The 23,833-nt window shown below is 44.7% G+C and overlaps 1 protein-coding gene across 1 annotated transcript; it reads right to left on the bottom strand.

The window, feature by feature from the left end:
• Nucleotides 1-2,331: 2,331 nt before the first annotated feature.
• Nucleotides 2,332-19,423, bottom strand: LOC115090852 (eukaryotic translation initiation factor 5B-like). The gene is made up of 4 exons (XM_029600428.1): nucleotides 19,307-19,423; nucleotides 16,541-16,805; nucleotides 6,084-6,316; nucleotides 2,332-4,391 (listed from the first exon to the last, which is right to left on the bottom strand). Exons 1-4 carry the CDS (start codon nucleotides 19,341-19,343, stop codon nucleotides 4,081-4,083), a joined length of 846 nt encoding a protein of 281 aa, XP_029456288.1. The 5' UTR covers nucleotides 19,344-19,423; the 3' UTR covers nucleotides 2,332-4,080.
• Between the last annotated feature and the right edge of the window lie 4,410 nt (nucleotides 19,424-23,833).

Raw genomic sequence — 23,833 nt, 5'->3', positions numbered from 1 at the left:
CCTAACCCCAAAGGGAGTGGGAATGACGTCAGGACGGCACGCTGAGCATGGAAACCGAAGGAAGGCCTAAAACCGTCTGTCTCTGTAGGTAAGTTTTTTTCTTTTTATTTTTTTAAACTTACTGGAGCTCAGCATTTACCGGCTGAGTACAGAGACGGTCTCCTGCTGCAGGGGGAGAGGGCAATGCTGCCACTATCACGCTCAGCCTTCTGCACCCACTGCCTTTCAGATGTACAAGCAGCTACGCCCACACTAGGAACCGGCTACCGGACTGTCACGGTTCCTCCGGTCCGTGTACTCCCAACTGCACTGTTTCCAAGGTCCAGCCCCTGAGAGAGCTTTCCTGGTCCCTTGAAAACTCAAATAGAAGTTCTTTGTAATTTATCCTCACAACTCCCCAGGCGGTGTTTGAACCCTCCCGGCCTGGCTGGAAGGCAGATGCCCTCCCCAGTGAGCAAGTGACTCACCCTGCACAGGCTGGCTTTAAAAGATCATCACCCAACAACATCAAGTCCAAAGTTCAAAAGTCTGGCTCCATGTGCCTAACTGCCACCTCCCACTGTATCTCTCAGGATATTTTCCTTGTCCCTTCAGATACAACCACCCGCCGGCAGTCTCTCAAACAATATCCTTAAGTAGGCACATCCGGATATTAAAACTGTCTTTAGCTCCCGGCTCACCTGCCTGGAAGTCACACCAGCCATCCATCTGCCCTCTAAGCAGGAGCATCAAAGGTCCAGTCTTGCATAGCAGCATGTAGCATGGTCCTTCTTCAGTCCCCAGCAGGAGACTGACTCTGCTGGGTTAGGGCGTCTCATTTATACTCTGTAACTCCTCCTCCTCTGCCAGCTGATTGGCTCTGGGGAAGACCCACCCTTAACCTCCCACACCTGTGAGTTTGTCTCTATGGTTACAGGGGAAGCCACCAGGGTATATCCTTGAGTCTGTGTCGCCTGGGTTTTCTTTCCCCTCCTCCTAGGACTTTGGTTCCAGGGAGTTTTTTGTTCCTGGCTTTATTCTACCTACCCGCTCTAGCATAGTGACCCATCACACGGACCAAGGCACACCTCTGAGGCACTACAAAAATCACCTCAGGAATTCTCAACTGGGGGAGGGACCTTTAGGTATTACCGCAGGAGAGCGGGGCTTTCATTTCTCAATATAAAATTATTTCAAAATTCACAGCAACCCCCATAGGGAGATGCACGCCCACCATCTGCTGGAGACAGAGAATACTGGCAGGCTGGGGTCAATGCAGGATGTCAGCTTGCTCCGTCTCCATCTGCAGGCAGGGGAGCATAACCCACTGGTCCTGAGTCCATCTGTCTACATGCTAGGAAATTGTGCTTTCACAGTGGACCTAGAATTCTTAGGTTATTATCTAAGGGACTAACAATCCTAATATGAAGAGTAGTTATCTGCCTTAAATAGTCATTTCAACTTCACTTACTGCAGAAACAAATTCACTGAAGCTCACATGCTCAGAGTATCATAGCACTATGATATAGCACAAATTGTGCAGAAAAACAAACACAATTTTACATTAAAAAATGATTTTTCCAAAGATTAGGAACTTATGATGCCAACAGAATTCCCTCCTAGGTGATATTCCAAGTTTTTGTGTGTCCTTGGTCATAAACTATTATTAGTGATTGGACATGTTGTGGAAGGAACAACAAAAAAATAACACAATGAATATTATCCCAGCCAGAATTCTGTATTATTTAGCGCCTTGTTTTCAGACCACAAAATGGTTCTACCGCACTAGGTCTGGATTTACTGCAGGCTGCGATGACCAGCAGAAGAATTATCCAAACTTGGTGATGTGCATGAGCTAGCCAGCCAAATAAGCAAGGAAACCCCAAGAATGATGGTGACCATGCTGGAGCATCAAAGTCACAGAGAACATAATTTTTAGATAATTCTTTCCTATCCCTTCCTCCCAGCCCAGCCATCACAGAGGCAGGTTGGCAGCCCAGGGCTAGAAACCATGACCAGCTGCCGTGGATCCTGGGATCAGAAGCCCAAGCCAGGAATCAAACCCAGGCACTTTCACATGGCAACACACAGCATTCGCCGCCGAGCCGGAAGAGTCTAAAAAAGGAAACACGACCTGCAAGAAATCCACCTTTCTGCACTAATGTAAGTTTTTAATTGCCTATTATTTGACTTTTTTTTTTTTTGTAAGGAGTGAAGTGAGGGAGGAGAAGGTGTGATTGATTGGCTTCAGAAATTGCTGCCTCTCTTGTGTTTTCTCAGAGATGATTATGAAATCGATTTCTATAGGTAGAGACTTGGAGAGACGCCACACAAAGTCGGAAGGTCGTTTTCTTTGTTTGCTTTTTTTTTTTTTTTTTAAACTTTCTAGGAATTTTGTGAGGAAACAGGTGAAAGTATGGTTCCTGTGTTTGTTTTGTCACCGGAATCCTGTTCCACTATGGGGGATCCCGGTCCTCTGCTGGCTTTGAAGATGCATATGGCTTTCTATCATTCGCTCTTCCTAGTCAACATTGCCTCCAGTGCCTGTGCTGTAAAGCCTCTGCTCAGTCAGGTCCACAGTCCACCATTTAATTCTCCCACATAAACAATCAAACAGCAAATGTGGTAGAGGTCTGACTAGTGTGTTCCAGGATCCTTGCATGGGGTCCTTGTGAATATGGAGCATTACCCAGATCAATGGCATCCAGATCACCAAGCTTCTTTTACATCTACTGCACAGGTTTCTAAACTGTGGATCATGTGAACCTTGCAGGATAATCCGTCTGATCATCTGTCACCAATGACAGCTCTGCAAACCAGTGCAGAAAAATATTTTGAAAGAAAACTCTCACCTGGCACCAGGCACTGCTTCAGAGCTCAGATGGAGATAATTCACACCTTGTGCAGACTGAGAATGTTACTATTAAGTTATTTATTTCAGTTGTTTTCCTGTTTCCTTTGCAGCAATCATGTCACACAAAGCCCTGTGCACAAACACAGATCTGTAATCTGTGAGATACCATTTCTGACCAGTATGACCCAAATGAGTACATTTAGTTGAATGAGAAATAATAGAATTAATTCAAAGAGCACTGAGTAGCAGGGGTAAACAGTACCTTGTCAAACATTTTGGGCTGCACATTTTTGGGATTACTAGGGTCAGGAGAGGATTGCCCCTTCACAGTTCGCCCTGACTAGGATCCCTTCTTCAGGTCATATCTGACACCATGTACCTAGCTGCTTTTTTTGCTCCGCTAATCAGAACATGGAGCTTTTTTTTTGTCCACAGACACAAAATGTGAAAAACCTTTTAGTACCTCAGGCCCAATATTTTTGGTGGGTTAACATGGTACTTCTAAAAGCAGACAGAAAGTACTAAATGTAATTCAGGTGGCCGATTTTTTAAATGCCTATTTCATGGATATTTTGGGATGTGCGTGCTGAGATAGAGGGGCATTCCTTAAAGCCTCGCTGACATGCAATGGCTTAAAGGAATTTTTTTGAAGGATTGAAAGAAACAATTGCTAATTTTTCCACCAAAATGTGGGACTGACCTTTTAAAAATGCAAGGCAGCTGACCATGGGATGTCATCTGTAGCAATGGAGGCCACAGTGGTGACATCCGATTTGCTGCTTAAAGAGATCAGAATGAAAAACAAGGCAGCTCTCCAGCTGGCTACGACCCCAGTGTTCCTGTGTAAAATGCATTCAAGTTCATGTGTTCCTTGCATCGCCAAGGGTACTGACAGCCTTCGCAAGAGGGGAGAAGGAAGCGGACCTGCTGCTAGGTTAGAAAAAAATAAAGGGATATGTATGTGGAGATTTTCTTCTCTTTTATACACCACAAAACCTCCACATACCCTTTTTCAATCAGATACAACAAAAATGTGTAACATTTGTTAACATCCATCTTGTTTTCCACTATGGTACAAGTTCTCAGGATAAGCTTCTGTCAGAAATACTTGTTGCATTTTCGTTTTTTTGTTGTTACTGTTCTGTTTTTAACTTTCACATTCTTTTCCTTGTCTGCTTTCGTCTGTCTTTTGAAAAAACAAAACAAAACACTATCTTTTTTTTCCCCCCCTCAACTACTTTCCTGGGTCACTTTTTCATCATCTTCTCCTTCAGGATGTCCAAGATCACCTGCCTCTCCTGACTTTCCAGCTCAAAGCGCTTCTCCCGTTCCCTCCTCTCTGCCTCCATTCGCTCTCGCTCCAGAGCAATTTTTTCCTTTTGCACCTCCAGCTCCTCGCGGCGGACGGCCAGTTCCTCCTCCCGCAGCCGTTGCTCCATCTCGGCTCGCCTCTCCAAAAGGAGCAGGATTTCCGAGTACGCCTGGCAGCATCCCTGGCAAGTTCTCTTGGGAGCAGGGGCCTCTTCAGGATCCTCTACCTCCTCCTTGGTTTCTTGAGCTGCCAGGGAAAGAAAGTCAACCATGTTAGTGGAGCCCTTACCATAGTTAACAACCCACACTAATGATAATTTCTTGATGTCATGTTTTCTTCTAATAGGGTAGCATACATTAAACTGAAAAACCCTGATAAAAAACCCCTCATGGAGAAATTAGGCTTTTAGATTCTATCCGAAATCCCTCTAAAATAGGCCTACCTTGGGGAGCTCCTATGACATCATCCAGCTGCTGCCCTTGAGTGAGTCAAGAGGAGACACGAGGGCAGCGGCCTGATGATGTCATCTGAGTGGGCCAGTGAGGGCCCTAAACCCAGTGGGCTTGAAGGAAAAGTTCCATGGGAGGAACAGACCTGCAGGGAGCTCAAGCCCTGTAGGCTGAGTGAAAAAGGGAAGGGGAGAAAGAGGGGAAAGAGGGAGGAAAGGGAAGGCAGAGAGAAGGGGAATGCAGTGGGGTAAGGACCCACTCAGCCACAAACGAGCAACTCCCAATAGTCACATACATCTCTATCCTCCTCATCTACCTCATCCCCATCCTCCTTATCTAACGCCACCCCCACCCCTTCAGCCACCCCCACACACACACACACACTCTGCAATCCCCCTAGCCACATACTCTCACTCCGTATCACAACATTGTGAAGATTCATTTTGTAATTTTAGCTTAAATAATAAAGGCATGTAAAAATGTGAAGATAAATTACATTAAATTAAAGTGAAATTTTGATGAACAGGAGAGGAGGAGTTATGTATAAGCCATTTCCCCTGGGAGTCTGGCTCTTTCAGTGCTGTGAAGGGAGGAGACGGGGGAAGGTGGTATGGCATATCGGATATCAGTAAAAATATTTCTAGCAAAGATGGCAACTGTGCCACACCCTGGAGAACCTTACCTTTACCTCCCCCCTTTCTTCAGCATCTCACTGGGGGAGTATGGGAAAAGGTTGAGAGGTGAATAGCAGGGTGGTGCATTTGTGATTCACTCTCCTCCACTCATCCCCCATACACTCTTGCTTGCTCTAGTACTAAGCCCTTCTCTCTTTTCCTCTCATCCTCCTCCTCTCACTCACACTCCTTCCTCCACTTTCCCTCCTTTCCTCACCCACACTCCCTTCCCTTCTGCTTCCCTCTCCTTTCCCTCACCTCGCTGGGACTTCCTCACCAGTGGCCCCTCCTTCTTCTGCAGGTGGGGGACTGAACCCCCTGCCAGCACTGTGGCCTTCACTGTGCTGCTGGCAGCCCTCCTCTTTCTGCTGGTGGGGTTGGGGATCTTGCCAGAACCGCAGCCTTCACCGCACTGCTGGCAGCTCTTCTCCTGCCCACTGTGGCTTTCACTGCATTGCCATGCGGGACTTGTTATGCTGGCAGGGGCGGGTAATCCCAACAACATTCAAGCTTTTACCACTGCCATGAGTGAACCAATAAAAACAAGCTTAACCTTGCTCTACCTGCTGATTTGGCCACAGGCAGGGAAAGTTTGGTGGGCAGGAAAAGTTGCCCTGCTGGCTGGATGTGGCCCGTGGACCATAGTTTGGAGACTCGTATTCTAGAACAAGCTAATTTTTTTTAAATATTTAATAAATGAATAATTAAATAGAAATGTGTATTCCTTCATGCAATTCTCAGAGAGGTGCAATGATGGGCCCAAGGAACTCTCCTTGATACAGTCTAGGTTATGCTTTTGGTCCGTCACGTGATACCTCGATGTGGTCTGCACTGGGAGGGTGCAGAGTTGTCCGTACGAGGTTGCTGCCCGAGGCTATCTTCTTGGGCTTTCCTCAGCGTCTCTTCAGTGATCGTGACCACCACAGCCTCCTCCTGTGGCTCCTTGTAGCGGTTTTCCGTCGTCATTAGCAGACGCTTCTCCGACTCCAGTTCCAAGACTTCATGCAGCAGGTCCTCCTTTTCCATATATAGCGACTCCGTCCCACATCTGGGTTTGGAAAAGCATCCGGGATGCAGCAAAGAGAAAAACAACCCAAGTTGAGGAAAAAAGATGGAAATAAAAAAAAAACACAAGAGCATATGACATTGTCAACATTTAACTCCAACACCAGTTTATAAAGTTTTCAGACCTTCCTTATCATAAACTGTTTGGGTTTGGAGGATAAGCTAGTGTGTTGATGTGTACTATCATTCAAGACAATTTTAATTTTACTGAGCACCATCGCAACATCAAGTTCAAATCAACATGGTACATATTTCCTTTTACACTCCATATTAAAAAAGTACAAAATCCCTAACAGAATAAATACCCAAATACTCCCTTCCTTTCCCCACCAAATCCTAACCCCACCCCCAACTAAGCATTGCATCAGAGACATTGCATGAACTCAGATTAAACATCAAAAGTACATTAAGTATTCAAAAGTCATTGAGAACCAGATTTCTCGCTTTATAAGGCAAAGCTTGAATATGACAGTCTCATATATCTAAAATCATTATTTTCATTTTTAGGTGTGCCTTCTTTCCCAACCATTTTCTCCATTAGCCTAAGATTATGGACTTCATTTCTCCAATGCGCAGCTACAGGATTCTCCTTTGACCACCAATAATTCAGAATGGCTTTCTTTGCGAGCAGGAAGACTTTTCGAATCCATAATATCCGAAACCTACTTCCAGGTAAAAAGATATGATAAATCATCAAATAAAGGTGTAAATGCTGCCAATTTCAACCTGAAGCCCACCACCACCTGCTGGACAAAATTAAAACTTCCCTTCCAAAAACCTTGAGCCCCTTCACACAGACAAAAAGAATTCCCCAAGTTACCAATGTCTTTATTACATTTAATACACAAGTCAAATTGTACTATTTTTGCTAAATATGCTTGTCGTTGTGTATAATAAAACTGAGTCAAGATTTTATATTGCAGTTCTTCTAATAAAACACTGATTGTAGAATTATTTATCTGTCTGAAAGAAGCAATAAACTTGTCTAAAGGTAACTGTAGAGGGAGCTCGTGTCCATTTTTGCCAAATTATAAATGTAAGCAAAGTCTTTTGCTAACAATGCTGTAGATGTAATACAGAGATTGTGGGTCTGCTCAGGCATTCAAGATCAAGTAATTCCATAAATAAGCCCCATTTAGGCAAAATAATAGTCGCTGCATCAAAGGAAAGAATATAGTGCCCGATTTTGAAGATACCCAAAGAAATCTTTTTAAGAACACAGAAAATTTACGCTGCACCCTGGGTCATCTAACATTGCACTACGTTATGTAGATCCAACCGAAACCATACATTGAGAATGCTAGTATACATGCCTGGTTGGAAATCTTTATTACCCTTAATAGGAAAAAAGAGAAAATATCTGTAATCCAGCTGCAATCTCCATTGCCAGACTTCTAACAAAAGAACGAGCAATGAATGATCACTTATAAGGACTGGTGCTTTGACAACGGTAGGTAACGTAGCACAAAAGGCTCCACCACAAATGCTTCACTTTCAACAGGAAAACAGAAATTAGTGCTCATCAGCCAGGCTCCAACACGACAAAGATTTACAGCTAAACTGTAAAATCTTAGATTTCCTAGGCTCAGTCTTCCCTTCTGCCATGGTTTTATCAATTGCTGAAGAGAAAAACATGTCTTCTTTCCGTTCCTCAAAATAACATCATGAGAAAATCATCATTTTAAAGAAGGGTATTTTATCTAATACTAAGAGGAAAGGAGACCCAAGTTTGTAATAAGTTTTTCATACTATCCATCAAAATAGATATATTCAATGTATATATCTGCGAAGGATCTCTTGGTAAGATTATACCTAAGTTCCACAGTCTCATAACCTGCTCCTCAACAGGTAACACTTCAGATTTAGCTAAATTTAATTGTAAACCCACAATTTCACCATATGTACCTACGTCTTGCAGAATTAAAGCCAATGATGTTCTTGGATTAATAATATGTGCCAGAATATCACCTGCAAATCTGCTAATTTGAATTGCTCCTTTCCCATCAGTACCCCAGTTCTTTCCTCATGAAAGTCCAATTTTCCTCAAAAGGGGATATAAATCAAGAACAAAAAGATTAGGAGACAAAGCGCACCCTTGCCTTGTCCCTCTCTGTAAAATAACATCCAGGGAAAGATTACTATCACCAGGACTACTGCTTCAGGATTCTTATACAGGGCAGTAACTAGTGATGTGCATTCGCCCAGAACGAATTAGGCAATTTCAACGAAACACTGAAATGTGAGCACGCACTAACGGGGATTTAGTGCGCACTAACCCCGAAATTCAGGGCGGTCGAAAAAAATCGGCCTGAACTGCAGGAAAATGAAATTTCCCGCTGCTGGCCGATAACGAAGGCCGAACTGAAAGGTTCGGCCAAATCACATCTCTAGCAGTAACAAAATCTAGAAACCTCTCATGGAAGCCAAATGCTTTTAAAAGTTCCAACAAAAGAGCCCACTTCACACTATCAAAGGCTTTTTCAGCATCAAAGCTGACCAACAAAGATTCTAAACTATTCCTTTTAGAATGTTTGGTTGATGCTGTGATTCTACGGACGTTTAATACTGCACGCCAATGTTTAGACAAATTCCACTTGTTCTGACATTACAAGATTGGCCAATATTTTTGATAAGTGATCAGCCATAATTTTAGCAAGTATTTTGATATCTATATTTAATAAAGATATCGGTCTATAAGAGCTAGGTAACATGGGATTACAACCGGGCTTGGATAAGACTGGGATTATCACTTTATTAGCTCCATATGCAAAGTCACCCCTTTCCGGGAGATTTTCAAACATGGATCCTAAAGGTAGACAAACATGCTCTATAAAGATTTTATAAAGCTCTCCTGTAAGTCCATCTGGACTTGGAGCCTTATAAAGCTTAAGCTGTGTACTGATTCTACGCATTTCATCCAATTCTAATCATTCACAACTTTTAAGGCCAATGACTCATGTATAGCATGGAGATCTATAGGATCCTCTTTATAAAGCTTAGAATAAAAATCATAACATATCTGACACAAATCTTTGTTGAAAATGACCACCTGTCTCTTTGGATTGGTCATAGCTGCGATATATGTGGTGCCAGCCCACAAGCCAGTAACATTTGCAAGCATTCTTCTGGCCTTGTTACCAAATGCAAAGAACTTATAGTTGTAATAAAATAAAGCTTTTTAGTTTTTTGATATATCAATGTATTTAATGCAAGCTGAATTTGTTACGGGACCGGGCCATGCTCTGATCCCTCCTCCTACCTCCGGGCAGGCCTGGCCTGTTCGGAGCGCTCCTAGGCCGCGTGGGCTTCATCCTCCACCTGCCACGGCTCTCCCTCGAGCAGGGAGAACGCTGCCGACCTGACGCGCTGGGCCCCACCCCCTAGGTGCACGCGCGGGGGCTCGACCCTTAAAGGGGCCAGCGCGGGGAAATGTAGGAGGGCCTCCGGGTGACGTCACACGCTGCAGCTCCATCAGCCCTTTGCCTTGCAACGAGGTTCCTCAGGTTTTCTGACTACTAGTTGCTGCGACTCTTGGATTGCTTCTATCTTCGACCCGGCTTGCTTCCTGAACTTGTCTCCTGCTTCCGCCCCTTGGTTTTGGTATCAACGTCTGACATCTGGCTTCTGACCTGGCTCCGTTCCACGACTTCGTCTTCGGCTTCTGTTCCTGGCTTGGTATTGGCTTCTGACCTTCTGGCTTCCGACCCGGCTCCGTCCACGACTCTGTTCTCTGCTTCGTCCCTGGCTTTGGTGTGGATCTCTGACTCCTGGCTCCCGACCCAGCTTAGCTCCTGGACTCCGACTTCGGCTTCTTCCTCACCTCTCGTATCCGGTACTTGCTGGCCCAGAGGATTCTCCTAAGTCCCAGCGGCTTGGGCTCTCATGGGCTCCTCCCGGGGGAGCCGCGGGCTTCCGAGGGTGAAGACTCTTCATCTACCTGGGTCCAGTACTCGTCCATCTCTTCAATCGCTGCCTGGGTCCTTGGTTGCATAGGACTCCACCTAAGTCCAAGAGGTCCGGGTCCCTACAGGCTCCTCCTGGGGGGACCTCGGACTTCCAGTGGTGAAGCCTCCTCTGAGTCTCTTCCGAGCCGCCTCCCGGCTGGGACGCTTGCTGTAGTCTTCCATAGCATACCATCCACTGTCCCAACCGGCCCAAGGGTCCACGAACGTAACAGAATTGCCAACAACTGGAATTTATCTTCCTGAGAGGGAACCTTGGCATAGCGAATCTTGTCAGCTTTCAGTTTCTTTTCCAAAGATAAAAATTTGCAAGCTAGCCGGGACCCTACGGGCTCCTCCTGGGGGGTTCCTGGTTTCCGGGCATTCACCTGGTGATCACTTTGAGCCTTGGCTCTGCCTCCCGGCCTACCCCGCCTCTCGTGGTAGGTCGGCCCAAGGGTCCACTATTCCACAGCAGTACCCAACTGCAACACCTTATAACCCTTTGACAAGTGGTATTACCCTACTAGGCATTCTATCCATTTCTTGGTCATTTACACTTCCAACCAACAAGGTAGATGAGTACAAGAATGCAGCAATTTCACTAGCTTTGTAAAAAAGCCATGGTGGTAAATATTGGGAGCATAAACATGACAGAATAACACATGTTTACCAAACAAAGAACCTTCCACTAAGATATATCTCCCATTAGGGTCTAAAATAGATTGTAACTCTTTAAAGGGGACTTATCAAAACTGATACCTCTGCTACCTTTTGCACTGAAGTGGTTGCATTCACTTCCCTAGCCCACTGGCACCTGTGTTTAACATGCACCATTTTGTCTAAATGAGTTTCTTGTAACATTGCAATACCGTATTTGAACCTTTTTAATGCCTGTAAGATCTTATACCTTTTGACTACTGATCCAATACCCCAAACGTTCCTGGTTGTAAAACGTATGATATTATTCCTTAAGATGTACTGTCAATGTGCAACCCCTGATAAATACAGAATTAGCAATTGATGAATGGAGACCCCCAAGCCTACACTCTCATCTCCCTAACTAACCATCGAAAACACATACCACATGACTCACGCATAACAATTATTCTGAGAACTTCTGAGTGAAAACCCCTCTTCTCCATTAATATCTGAGCCAGTTCCCGTCCCATACCATAGCTATAACGTCCCCTATCCTAACACAATACACCCCTACCACCCTGCCTCCAGCCACCTCACCCACCCAACCAACTCCCATCCTTCCCTTCAATACAAGTGCCATCAAACAATGGCACATGGTCACAACATCCCAATGGGGGGCCTTCCCTCCCTTCTATAATGAAATGGCTTCCAAGTCCACTCTCCCTCTTAGCTCCCAGTAATATATCAAAGGTTGAAAACATCAAGACCCTCAAAACAAGCCTCCTGAAGCAGTGAAGGAAATATTAGTCCTTTCTGCTCAACCTAAGCAGAATAGCTTTGAGTCTTTTGGGGGGGAAGGGGGGGAAGTGTTTTCCGGGACCTTCCAGGTAATAGCAGTTTATAGCCGCCACCACCCATGCTTCTTTGAGGTAAAGAAAACAAAAGTCGGTCAACGCAACCATCCATAGAACAACCAGTGTTCTTCTGAAAATAACCAGTGTTGGTGTCCTTAATTTCAAGGCCTCACCATGGAATCCCTGAGGCCGCAGTATAAAGGGACTCACTTCCATTTACACAATCTCACATCATCTAAATGTTGCTTCTTCAACAGTCTCCAGCGATACAGATTTACCCTGCTGGAGGACTCAAAGCCCGGCAGGGCTCTGTAAGACAACGTGCACCTTCTTCTTTATCAGTTGTGTGCACACAAGTGCAAATGCTCTCCGCTTTTCAGAAACAGCCGCTGAGTAATCTTGGAATATTAAAATCTTTTTACCTTCATGGCGTAAGCCATTTTTCATCTTCCGTGTTTTCATGATTGTCATCTTACATGCAAAATTAAGAACTCAAGCAATTACAGTGCAGGAACCATACGTTTCTGATTTCTTCTGTCCCAGCCTAGGGGCCCTTTCCTTCCTAAGTGGACCATGCTGAGAGTCAGGTCGTAGCTCAAGTTACAACCAAATTGCCAAAAGAGACAGCAGATCAAAGTCTTTCACCATCTCAGGAATTCCTATAAAAAGGAGATTATTTCTTGGGGAAGGATTTGCAAGATCTTCAACCTTCTCTGTAAGAGCCAAATTTGCTGCTTCATATGATTCCAAATCTGCCTCCATCTTGTGCACACAGTCCTGAAATACAGATATTCTGTTTTCTGCTGCTTTGTTATATCATATGCTGATGCCCTCTATCTGACCAAAGATCTTCTAATTTCTTTTGTCATTGTGAAGCTAGGGGGTGGGTGGGGGGGGTGGGGTGCTATATTCATTAAACATAAACAACTTGGTTTTGCTATTCTGTGATGTTTCACCTACAGTTGTTCCTGGCTCTGATTGCAGCTTTGTGCAGTTTCTTATGTATACTTCATTTTCTACTTGTATGGTCCGATCTGTAGGTTTCATTCTGTTGTTGTTTCAATAAAAACCTTTAATAACAAAGATCTTCTCAAACTTCTCCAAAACTTGGGCTACCGCTGCAGCCACTGCAGCAACCTGTGTGTCTAACATGCTCAGAGAGAGGCCCGCAAGCAGCACGTTGGCCATCTTGGAATTGTTGCTTTTCTCCTTCTCTCCCTCTTTCCATGGCAATTTAGTGGCCATTGCGTCAGCAGAGAAAGAAACGCTCAGCACAAAAAGATGCCTTCACATCTCCGATGCACCACTAGGCAATTTACCTGGAGTCAGCAAGTTGATTAATGGTGGGATTTTTCAAAATAAGATGAGGGTCCCTGGAGAGTTAGTCAATCACTTCCTAGCTCTCTCATACCATCACGTGACCGTGTACTATCATCTAAAATATTCTGTTTGCACTATTGTAAGGGCATTGAGAGCATGAAAGCTGCTCAGAGGAAGGTAACCAAAATGGTGCAAGGCCTGCAACGCAAGCCTTACACACAAAAGATACTTGTTAAAAGAAAGAAAGGAAAGGTGGATGTGATAGAAAACATTCATGCAGGGCTGGTGTAAGGCTATTGAGTGCCCTAGGCACATTTTACAGCCTTGAGCTCCCTCCCCCGGACCCATCACACCACAATTAAAAATGCTACATTTGTCCTTACATGAAAAAGTACAGTCAAATGCAATACTCTGAAGTAAAAGTATTGCAACAATATGTATATTATATTTACATATACTGCTTTGGTGCCAACCAGAAAACCCTACATAAAAGCAAAAAGACACCCGAGGCCCATACGTTATTAGGCCTGTTATAACATGCGCTGGATGCGGACTTGGCATACCTGGGAACTCTCTGGATTTGGCCCGGAGACTCCAGATATCTGCATGACTTGACAAGTCTCCAGGCCAAAATTCAAAAACCCTAGGTGCTGCTGCAGAAGTAGGTCTCAGAAGAAAAAGGTCACTGGAGCTGCATGGGCCCCAAGCAGGAGGAGAAAGAGGAAGAGTGTCAGCCCCCCACATGGCAGGAGGAGAAAGGGCAGCAGCGTCAGGCCCATGCAAGGAGGGTGAAACAGGGGCATCATCGGGCCCACACTGCAGAAGAAGGAAGAGGAGGAGCCTTGGCCCCACAGGTCTGGGGGAAGAGGAGGCTGCTGTGGCTGGTAGGTTTGAGGTGAGAAGAGAGAATAAATGAGCATGGCTGTGAGAGGCAGGGAAGTGAGTGTATGTGGGCATGTGAATGTGAGTGTGTATGTGTGTGCAGAACAGGCAGAGAAGTGAGCGTGCATGTGTGTGAGAAAGCGTGTGTATATGGGTGAATGAGGAGGGAGCATGTATGTGAGAATGAGCATGTATGTGTGAGAAAGTGTATGAGTGAACATGTCAATGTGTGCGTGAGAGAGACAGTTTTACACATGCTGCTACTGGCAATCTCCTACCCCTGCAATCCGCGACAATCTCAGGAAGACTGGAAATCAAAAGTTCTCAGGTATGGGGCTTGGCCCTCAGAAATCCATAAGTAAACAGAATCACAATTACAATATAGTAAACCTCCCATACTAAAACATTAATTGCTAGCACTCAAACAGTCACAACCCTACCTTTGAAAAAAACACTGCAGATATTACACCAGGCCCTATCAGGAAAACAGAATAAACCAGGCTGCTATACATCCCTACATAGAAACTAGAAGAATACCTCACCTTGGTCACACACAGTCAGACCCTCAAATACAGAATCAAGAGACCATAAATAGATACATGCAGACAAAAACTGAAAAGGAAACCGCAACAAGCCAGATTCTGTATTCAGTGCAACAATGGACAAACAGAAACATCACCATGCCTCGTAAAATAAACAATAAAATGAAGAAATATAAAACATCAATCAAAACACTAAAACTATACCAATAAAAAGAATAAATATTTCAAAACAGCTCATATAAACATTTTAAAAACATTTTTAAAAGTTTCTCAAACACCAATAAAATATTTGAAAACTGCAGAAACATCAAATAACATCTAATAATTAAAACTAGCAAGTATAAAAAAAAACAAACCCCCGTTCTCATACCTGAACCTTTTGATTTCCAGTCACCCTGAGGTTGTCATGAATTGGGGGAGACAGGTTTGCACAAATTCTCTCTCTCGTATACACACATTTTCTCGCTCACTCACATACACATGCTCTCTCACATGCATATTCACACACATATGCTCTCTTACTACTTGCAGAAATGGCTTTGAAAATTGTTCTGTTCATGCCTAATCATTCACCATCTCTGGAATCCACACACAATGGAGCTGTTCCATTTCAATCACTGATGTGGACTGGCCTTTTTATTTTAAATTAAAACAAAACCTGAGAGAGTTTTATACTGAACATGCAAAGTATCCATGCATCCCTGAGACAGAGATTGACAGCAATCCCTTACCATTAGAGACAGTCCATATTTTTTGGATTTTAAAAAACTGCCAGTCCATTGGAGTTCTGTGGATGGTGGGTACACAACGCTTCCAGGATCTGCGGCACTGCAAACAGTGCAATGAACCAGCCCCAGGCAGGAGTTAAAGTGGAAGGGTTTCTGGGAAGTGGGTGGAGTTGGGCTCAGAGCAGCAAGCACCTACCTGCAGGTGCCTCAAATTCCCAATCAAGCTGTGAAAAAGGAGGCTAAGAAGCTGAGAGCTGCGGGTTTGGGGGAGAAGCTCAGACAGTCTTCAGCAACCACAAGGCAAACTTGCAACTTAAGCTAACCTCTTGCCCAAAAACTGCAGGAGGCTCTTGTTATTTGTGAGTTCACCTAATCCCACAGGTTACTAAGACTCTGTCTGTGTTTCTCAAGGACTGGGAGATGACATCCAATAGCATGTTGAAGGATTCTTAAAGGGTCAACAACCTGAATAACCCTGCTCTTCTGTAAAAGAAACCTTAGGAGACTACAGATGACCAGGCCTGCTTGATGAACTCAACCGTATCCACCTGAGCCCTCCAGAGTCCCTGTCTCTGAATTCCAGGGCTCTTGTTCCATGGTTCTGTTCTCTTTGAACTATTTTCAATTACTGAGCACTTCTGGGGCCATTTAAACAGTAACAAAAGTAACCCACTTCATCTTGCTATTATCAAATGGTTACAGATTAATTTATTTTTTCATTTCTATGATTTTCCTGTTTTGGCATGGGGGTAAGTTGTTGGTATGGGTCTTACAGAAGGATGTAAAAGCACTGTGATGCCATCATACATTGTGAAAGCTGCCTTGCCACTGATTGGGGCCTCTGATATGCAAATGAAGACCGATGAAAATGCTATTGCATTGTTATAGCACGACATCATCATAATGCACCTTTGACTGACCAGTCAGGGTGTTTCACTTTGAGTCCATGTTCAAATATGACACAAGGGTCAGTAGAAACACAACCTTAGGTCAATCTCCCATGCTACTGCGACCAGAGATGGGGCAGTAGGGCCTGAGAACCCTTCACATGACCCATGTCTAACGCTGGTCAAAGAACAGTTGTCTATGCGTGGTTTTCAACTCCCACTCCAGCTCTTTCTGGTATTTGCAGTCAGGCTCTACATTCTATAGCAAGGGAACAAAATGAGAAGTAGCAGGATGCACAGGGCTCATTAACCTTGGAGCGACATTGCCAGGTTATTAATCAGTGCTCTCCAAAGACCTGGAACTAGTTAGCCTGATCCCACTACCTCCACCACTCCCCCTCTAGAGCTCACCTCCTGAGCCCCGCAAAGTTCTGCCTCTTGTAGTAGTCCAAGAGAAGTGCCGTCCTCTCTCGGCACCTTCGGCCGTCCACTTCAAAGTATTCGCCTTGCAGCGCCGCGGTTAGCTCCTCCCCAATTTTGGCCCAGACACGACCCGATTCTTTCAGGGCAAAGGGGTTCTGATGAATGACTTCCCTCAGCAGCATTATGTCGTGCCGGGCAGAGAATCGGACCTGTCTCTTCCGTGTAGAGCCCGGAGTGCAATATGTCCCCAAGCCTAAAGAAGGAAACAGCACAGCAGGAGTGAGTCCAACGTTCACCTAGAGACAGGACAGAGAACGTGCACACACCAAGCCTCTGGGGGGTGGGGGGGGGCACTTAAACCACTCCTGCCACCTCTGGGTGGTACAATTCACATCTGCAGTGAGCAGGAGGCTGACTCTCAGCACAGTGAGGGTGAAGAAGTGGGGCATTCCCCCCCCCCCCAAAATGGTCTCATGAAAATAGCCGAGGATGTACTGTGGTCTTTCTGGTCCTTCCCCTTTTCTTATGCACTAGACCACTAATTAGGTGTTGCTTCAGAAACCCCCAATTGGTGGTCTGAGAACTGATCATAAGAAGGGGAAGTGGGAGACTTACCTAAACAGTTTTCCTAGGTTACTAATTTATTCCATAGGAGTTGTACTCCCCCCTCCCCTCCCCCCCACACACATACGCACACCAGACAGAACGTTTTTGGGGAGGAAATAGCCCTAGTGCCTTCTCATGTTACCTACAGGAAAGACTGGCAGCCTGTTCCCAGCAATTTACAAATTTCACCCCAAGGAGGAGGTGCCACATCTTTAAGGCCCATCTTGAAAAATGGTCAAGAAACACAGGACTTCAGTTCTACAATGTATGCAAAGGAAACTTAAAAGGGACAGATCATGCTCAAAATTCCAGTCAGGCACAAAATATTTAAAAAAGTTTTAGGATGCCTATGTGAAGTGATGCTGCTCCTTTCCATACAATTAAAATACCACAGAATCTCCCTCCTAGGCAATCACCCTGACCAACTGAAAGCAAACAGGTTAAAAAACAAACCAACTCTCAAATCTAGTTCCTACATCAAATCACTGAGGAGGAAGCTACAAGTGGAAAAAATACACAGAACAGTCATCAGAATAAATGGAACTAAACCACAAGAGCACTAATTCTATTATAGTACTGTCAAGCCTTGCAGAGATTTGAGAACAGCAAACCATCAGATGTAAGTGTATGCTCAGTAACTCTGCCAATGTCACCTATTCTCCACCCATGGGTCTCCCCTGAGCAATATGTTCATGCATTGCCTATATCAGAGTTCCCAAACCTGTCCTGGGCCCCCCCCCAGTCTGGTTTTCAGGCTATCCACAGTGAATATGCATGAGATAAATTTTCATGCACTGCCTCCATAGCATGACTGGCTAGGGGTATTCCAGGACAAGTTTGGGGACCACTAGCTTATATCATTTCAAAAGAACATTGCCACAGAGAACAAGTGTACCAGTAAAGCTTGTTTTTAAGAGAAGAAAAGTGGCATCAGTAGCCTAGACTGGCAGATTGCCTTACAGGATCAAAAAAATACCCCACTTTCAGTAAACTATTGTAAGACTCTCAGGCTGATACAGAAAGGCTGATTCAGATGCATTAGGCTGATTCAGCCTAATGCATCTTTCTGTTTGAACTTCAATGCACATTTTCTTTGTGCAAGACTTACTGTAGATGCTGCAAGCAGTTTTGCACCAGAAAATGTGTTGCAAAAATGGGAGTACTGCTTAGCGCCCTCACATGGAAATCCCATGCAAATGACAGTATTAAGCAGTACCCCCAATACGGAGAGATGCTCTGACCGAACGTTGCTCTTCTTAGCACTGGAAACTTAACTCCTGGTCAAAGATGGAGTTAGGTTTCCAGTGCTACTGCACTGGCACTTAAAACCATCCAAAAAGGTAAAAGAAAAAGGTGAAAAAAAAAATGGTCTGAATTTATTGGGCTTGCCATGTAGCCATGAACTTATCCAGATAAGTGGTGGCTGCCACAATTTAGATGGATAAATTTATACTTATCCAGAAAAGTGGCGGCAGCTAACGGGATTGCATAGGCCTGTCAGGGATGTTAAAATGTATGTTCAAATGCACTTTTGTAAACTCCTGATGTATTTGCATACCATTAGCTTACTGCATCCAGAGTTTTAAAACATTTCGGGCGTTAAAAATATGTGCTGAAATCCAGCATACAGTTTCTTAACGCTTGGAAGCAAGGTATCTTTGTATTCTAGACTTGAAAATCAAATCATCCTCCTTCCCTCCTCCAGTCCTTTCCTGCACGTGATTAATCTTTCTAAGCTTAAAATGATAAAAGTCCTCCATTTAGCACCCTCGAGAAAAAAAGAGAGCCAGGGAAACCCAGAAGCCTTAAACATTACACTCTACCCCCGTCACTGGATAAGCCAACTTCGTTTTGCTGTAACCCAAGAGTTTCTTCCAAGCAGACAGACCTATAATTACAACAATCGCCCTCTTGTTATTTTTGACCTTCAAAAGAGAATCCCTAAGGGGGAGGGGGCGGTTTAGATTTTAGAAACATCACACGTAAACAAGAAAAGCCAGATTTGCCTCAGCTCTGAAAGAGGATTTAGGACAATTGCTCTGGATTAAAGCTTTGCAGATTTGCCAGTCCTCACCCTTCCTCCCCTCTTTTCCCACGGCAGTGGCAGGAATAAGACAGGAGAGGCGGATACTGGGGGGTCTGCCTTACCAAGGCTGGTTGTCTGCACTTGTACGGGAGGCTCCATTCTTGCCGTTCAGGCCCCAGCTGGTGCACCGGAAATGCTGAGGTCACACGTTTCTCTTACCAGTACAGGTTTTCCTCAGCTGCTGACATGTAGACGCGGACTGGCTGTAGGAAGCAGTTCTCGCCTGTGTGCAGCAGAGGGCAGCAGCACGCCTCGAAAAGGCAGCCACCCTCCCCGTCCAGCCCCCACCTCGATCTCTTCCCCCCCACCCCGGATTTAAACACAACATCATAGACTGGCTCTGAAAAAAAGTGACCCAGCGCCACCAGCACCAGGTACACGTGTGGCTGGCGAGCACCCAGCACGTCTCGTCGGCACCCGGTGAAGCTGGAAAAACGAGCAGCGATGCATACACGCGTACACACAGAGCTGCCGCCTGGAGGGAGGGGGACAAAGAAGCGAGCGAGCGGCAGGCGAGCGCGCCGCGGCCATTTGCAGGGTCGCAGGCCGGGGTTTACAGCGTGTAGCCGCCGTTCCGCTCGCGCCCTTCCCGCGAGGCGCGTGGAAGACTTTCCCCACGGAGTTACTTCTTTTCAAAGCATTCTGGATGTGCTGGCGGAGATTCCCGCCGCTCTCATTAAATCATTTTTTTAATGAAAAAAAAACATACACGTTTCTCGCTGAGCGGATCAAAGCTGTCGAGATCCGAAGGCATTAGTGAGCATTTTATTTTTATTTTTTTTTCCTCATGATGTGTGAGTGTACCTGCTTGCTTATCTCTGGACTGCGAAGTGGAACCACCCCAGAGGGTGTGAGGAAATGAGTGATTTGAAGAGTGTAGACTTGGGAGTAATACATGGACATATTTCTTAGGTGCAGGAAACCACCTCCCAGTGGAACAGATTTGAGGGCAAAAAATAGGATCAGAATTCAAGAGAGCCCGGGATAAGCAGGGAGGATGCTTACTTTCAGTGAAGGGAGGATACAAGTGGAGATCAAAGAAAGGCTGTGGTATTGCAACAGCAGACGAGATGGAGGTCTGGCAGTCTTCATCTGCCTTTATATTCTCTATTTCTATATAACTGGGCCATAAAATGGTCGGGCGCGACTTTAGCATCATCCTGAAGTTTTAGGTGCACTTGTGAACACGAGGCTATTATTCTGCTCCTCCCCAGTCCAAACAGCCGGCGCGAGGTCTGTAACGTAGGTAACAGTGAATGTAGATAGGCCGGAGGTTACGAAGATCACGAGACAGTTCCCTGATAAGAAGATTGGGTGCACATTGCTGGGCAAAGTGAATTAAGTCAGAACACATTACAACTGTGATCGAGATCAAGAGGTGGATCTTTGATTTAAATCCTTGATTTTAATCTGCTATTCCCTTCGTATTCTTTCTAAAGAAAAGTTTATTTTCATTGCCTGATATAATCGTTAAGACATGTTTTATTTATTTATTTATTTGATTTATATCTTGGCTTTCAGGCCCTTTAAAACAAATGACATTCAGGTACAGTAGGTATTTACAGCTTAATCAATCCACTGGATTTGTGGTATCTCTTTGTATCCGGCAGGGTAGGCTGTACAGATACTCATTTATATCAGCAAATATATGTATGGGGTAATAGTTTCAGGTTTTTAAATGTAATCATTTTTTAGCATGTTAGAACATGCTAAAACGCTACAACACTCATTTATTAGGTTCAACTTCTCATGCTTTGTGTCATTTTTTTAGTTACTACCCTTGTAGCCCAAAATGATTGACAAAATGGGCTGTTCTCTAGGACAGTGCAGCAAGACAGTGCAGGTCTGAAAAGCTTGGGGCCAGGACCAGATTTAAGATTATGGGGCCCATAAGCAGAAGACTGAGATGGGAGATGATTTTGTTCCCACAAATCAAGAAGTAGCAAGAGAGAGTCCCATGTTTTGGGTGCCTTCAGAATATGGCGCCTTTAGGCACTTGCCTATGTTGCCTCTGCCTAAATCCAGCCATCCTTGGGGCTACACTGTAAGCTTCATCAACTCTGACCAATCAACCAACCAGCTTGACTTGCAAAGAACACCTGGCACCCTTAAAATATACAGAACAAAAGGATAAGTCAGAGGGCTTGTGGTGGTGGGGTAATAATAATAATCATAAAGCAGGTTTGACATAAGTGAAGGGAGGACATTGAGCAAAACTACTGCAGTTGCATATAACTATTGACAGAACGAGGAAATTAGAAAAAAAAAGAAGTGATTGAAAAAGGTTAAAAATTTGCATGAGGAGTGGACATAGTTTAAAAATACTGTCTCGGAAATCCACATAAGATGTATGCCGGGCATTAAAAAAAAGTTGAAGGAGAAGACCAAACGATTGCCAATATATTTTTAATAGTGAGGTGAAAGAGGCAGTTAAATCCAAAAGGGCATCATTCAAAAAATGGAAAGAATATGCAAATGAGGAAATAGTAAGTTAGATGTAAAACAGAAATAAGGCAGGTAAAGAATTTGAGAAGAAGCTTAACATAGAGGGAAAAACTAGCATAAGAACATAAGATATGCCATACTGGGTCAGAACAAGGGTCCATCAAGCCCAGTATCCTGTTTCCAACAGTGGCCAATCCAAGTCACAAGTACCTGGCAAGCACCCAAACATTAGATAGATCACAAGCTACTATTGCTTATTAATTACCGTCATAGCAATTTATAGATTTTTCCTCTAGGAACTTATCCAAACCTTTTTAAAACTCAGTTACACTAACTGCTGTAACTACATCCTCTGGTGATGGATTCCAGAGCTTAACTATGCACTGAGTGAAAAAGAATTTTCTTCGATTTGTTTTAAATGAGCTACTTGCTAAGTGAGTGTCCCCTGGTCCTTCTGTTATCTGAGAGAGTAAATGAACAAGTTCATTTAAATTGGTTAAGTCCTTTCATAATTTTGTACACTTCTATCATATCCCCCCCCCCCCCCCCCAGTCGTCTTTTCCAAACTGAACAGCTCTATTTTCTTTAGCCTTTCCATACTCTTCTATCATTTTGGTCGCCCTTCTCTGCACTTTCTCCAGTGCAGCTATATCCTTTTTGAGATGCGGAGACCAGAACAGGACACAGTATTCAAGGTGCTGTCTCACCATGGAGCAATTCAGAGGCATTATGACATCCTCTGTTTTTTGTTTTAATTTTTAATTTATTCATTTTTAAATTTACATATCAAGAACCATCTTGAATGTTGTGAGTATACTGTTTAGTGGACCCTTGGGCCGACCTGTGAGAGACTGGGGAGAGGTGTACTATAGTCTCTGGTGAGTGACAGGTCGGGAGGCGGATACCAGGCAGGAGCTGGACGTGAGCTTCACCCTGGAAGCCGGTACTCCCCTGGGAGGAGCCTGTGGGAGCCCAGCCGCTGGGACTTAGGTGATTCACCCTGGAAGCCGGTGCTCCCCTGGGAGGAGCCCGTAGGAGCCCGGCTGCTGGGACTTAGGAGATCACGGAGGCTGGAGCTGGAGCAGGGAGGCAGGGATCAGGAGTCAGGCAGGAACTGAAGCAAGCTTGGACTGAAGCAAGCAGGAACTGAAGCAGGACTGGCAACTGGAACCAGACAGGAGCTGAAGCAGGTCTGGCTACTGGAGCAGGACTGGCTACTGGAACCAGACAGGAGCTGAAGCAGGACTGGCAACTGGAACCAAGCTGGAACGGAAGCAGAACAGGTTACTGCAAGCAAGCCAGACAGAAGCAAGACTTGGGCACGGAGTGAAACAAGTCTCAGGCAGGAACAGAGTTGCTAACTCAATAGCACACTGCGGGGCACGGAGCAACTGATAACCGCAAGGAACCCTGTTGCAAGGCAAGGTCCTGGGCTCCGCGGCGGCCTTACATAGGCCGCGGCGTCTGACGTCGTGGATAGGGCGGAGCTTCCAGTGGCGGGAAATGGCCTTCATAAGCGCGGATTGCGCGTGCGCCTAGGGAGAAGGCGTCCAGGCAGGGCTTCTCGGTGGCGTCCCCCCCGCGGTGATGCTGCGAAACAGGCCGCAGACCCTCGGAGATGGGCCGGGACCAAGGAGGTAAGGGCCTAGTCGCGGCTGCCGCAACTGGGACTGCAACATTGAATACAGAATATTGTATAAAGTGATAGAAAAAACTCTTACAAATAGGAAAATTAGACAAAATAGTGAAATACACTTCTACATTTTAAGTCCAAAATATAAGGGATTCAAGTCTTGAATTACAACACAAAATAAGGTGAAGTTAAAGACATAATAGGAAACATGTCAGAAGCACCTTTTGGGGTCATATCATAAGAGAGAGAGAATAATCCCAGACATCTCGGGAGATTCAGAAGGACTACATTAAACAATACTGTTATTAACTTTTACTTTTATCACACAGAATTTGTGTTAATTGAGAAGGGGAATAGAATAGGTAGGAATTCTCTTTGGGGTAGATTTTAAAAAGCATTTACTCGAGCAAAACTGGTTTTTGCTCGAGTAAATACACTTTACTCAAGTAAGTGGGCTTTTCAAAATTGCTACAATATATGCCATTGAATTGTCCATAGGATTTACTCAAGT

Source organism: Rhinatrema bivittatum, chromosome 4, assembly GCF_901001135.1.
Source record: "Rhinatrema bivittatum chromosome 4, aRhiBiv1.1, whole genome shotgun sequence".
Classification (NCBI taxonomy): domain Eukaryota; kingdom Metazoa; phylum Chordata; class Amphibia; order Gymnophiona; family Rhinatrematidae; genus Rhinatrema; species Rhinatrema bivittatum.
This window is presented reverse-complemented; position numbering and strand designations above follow the sequence as displayed.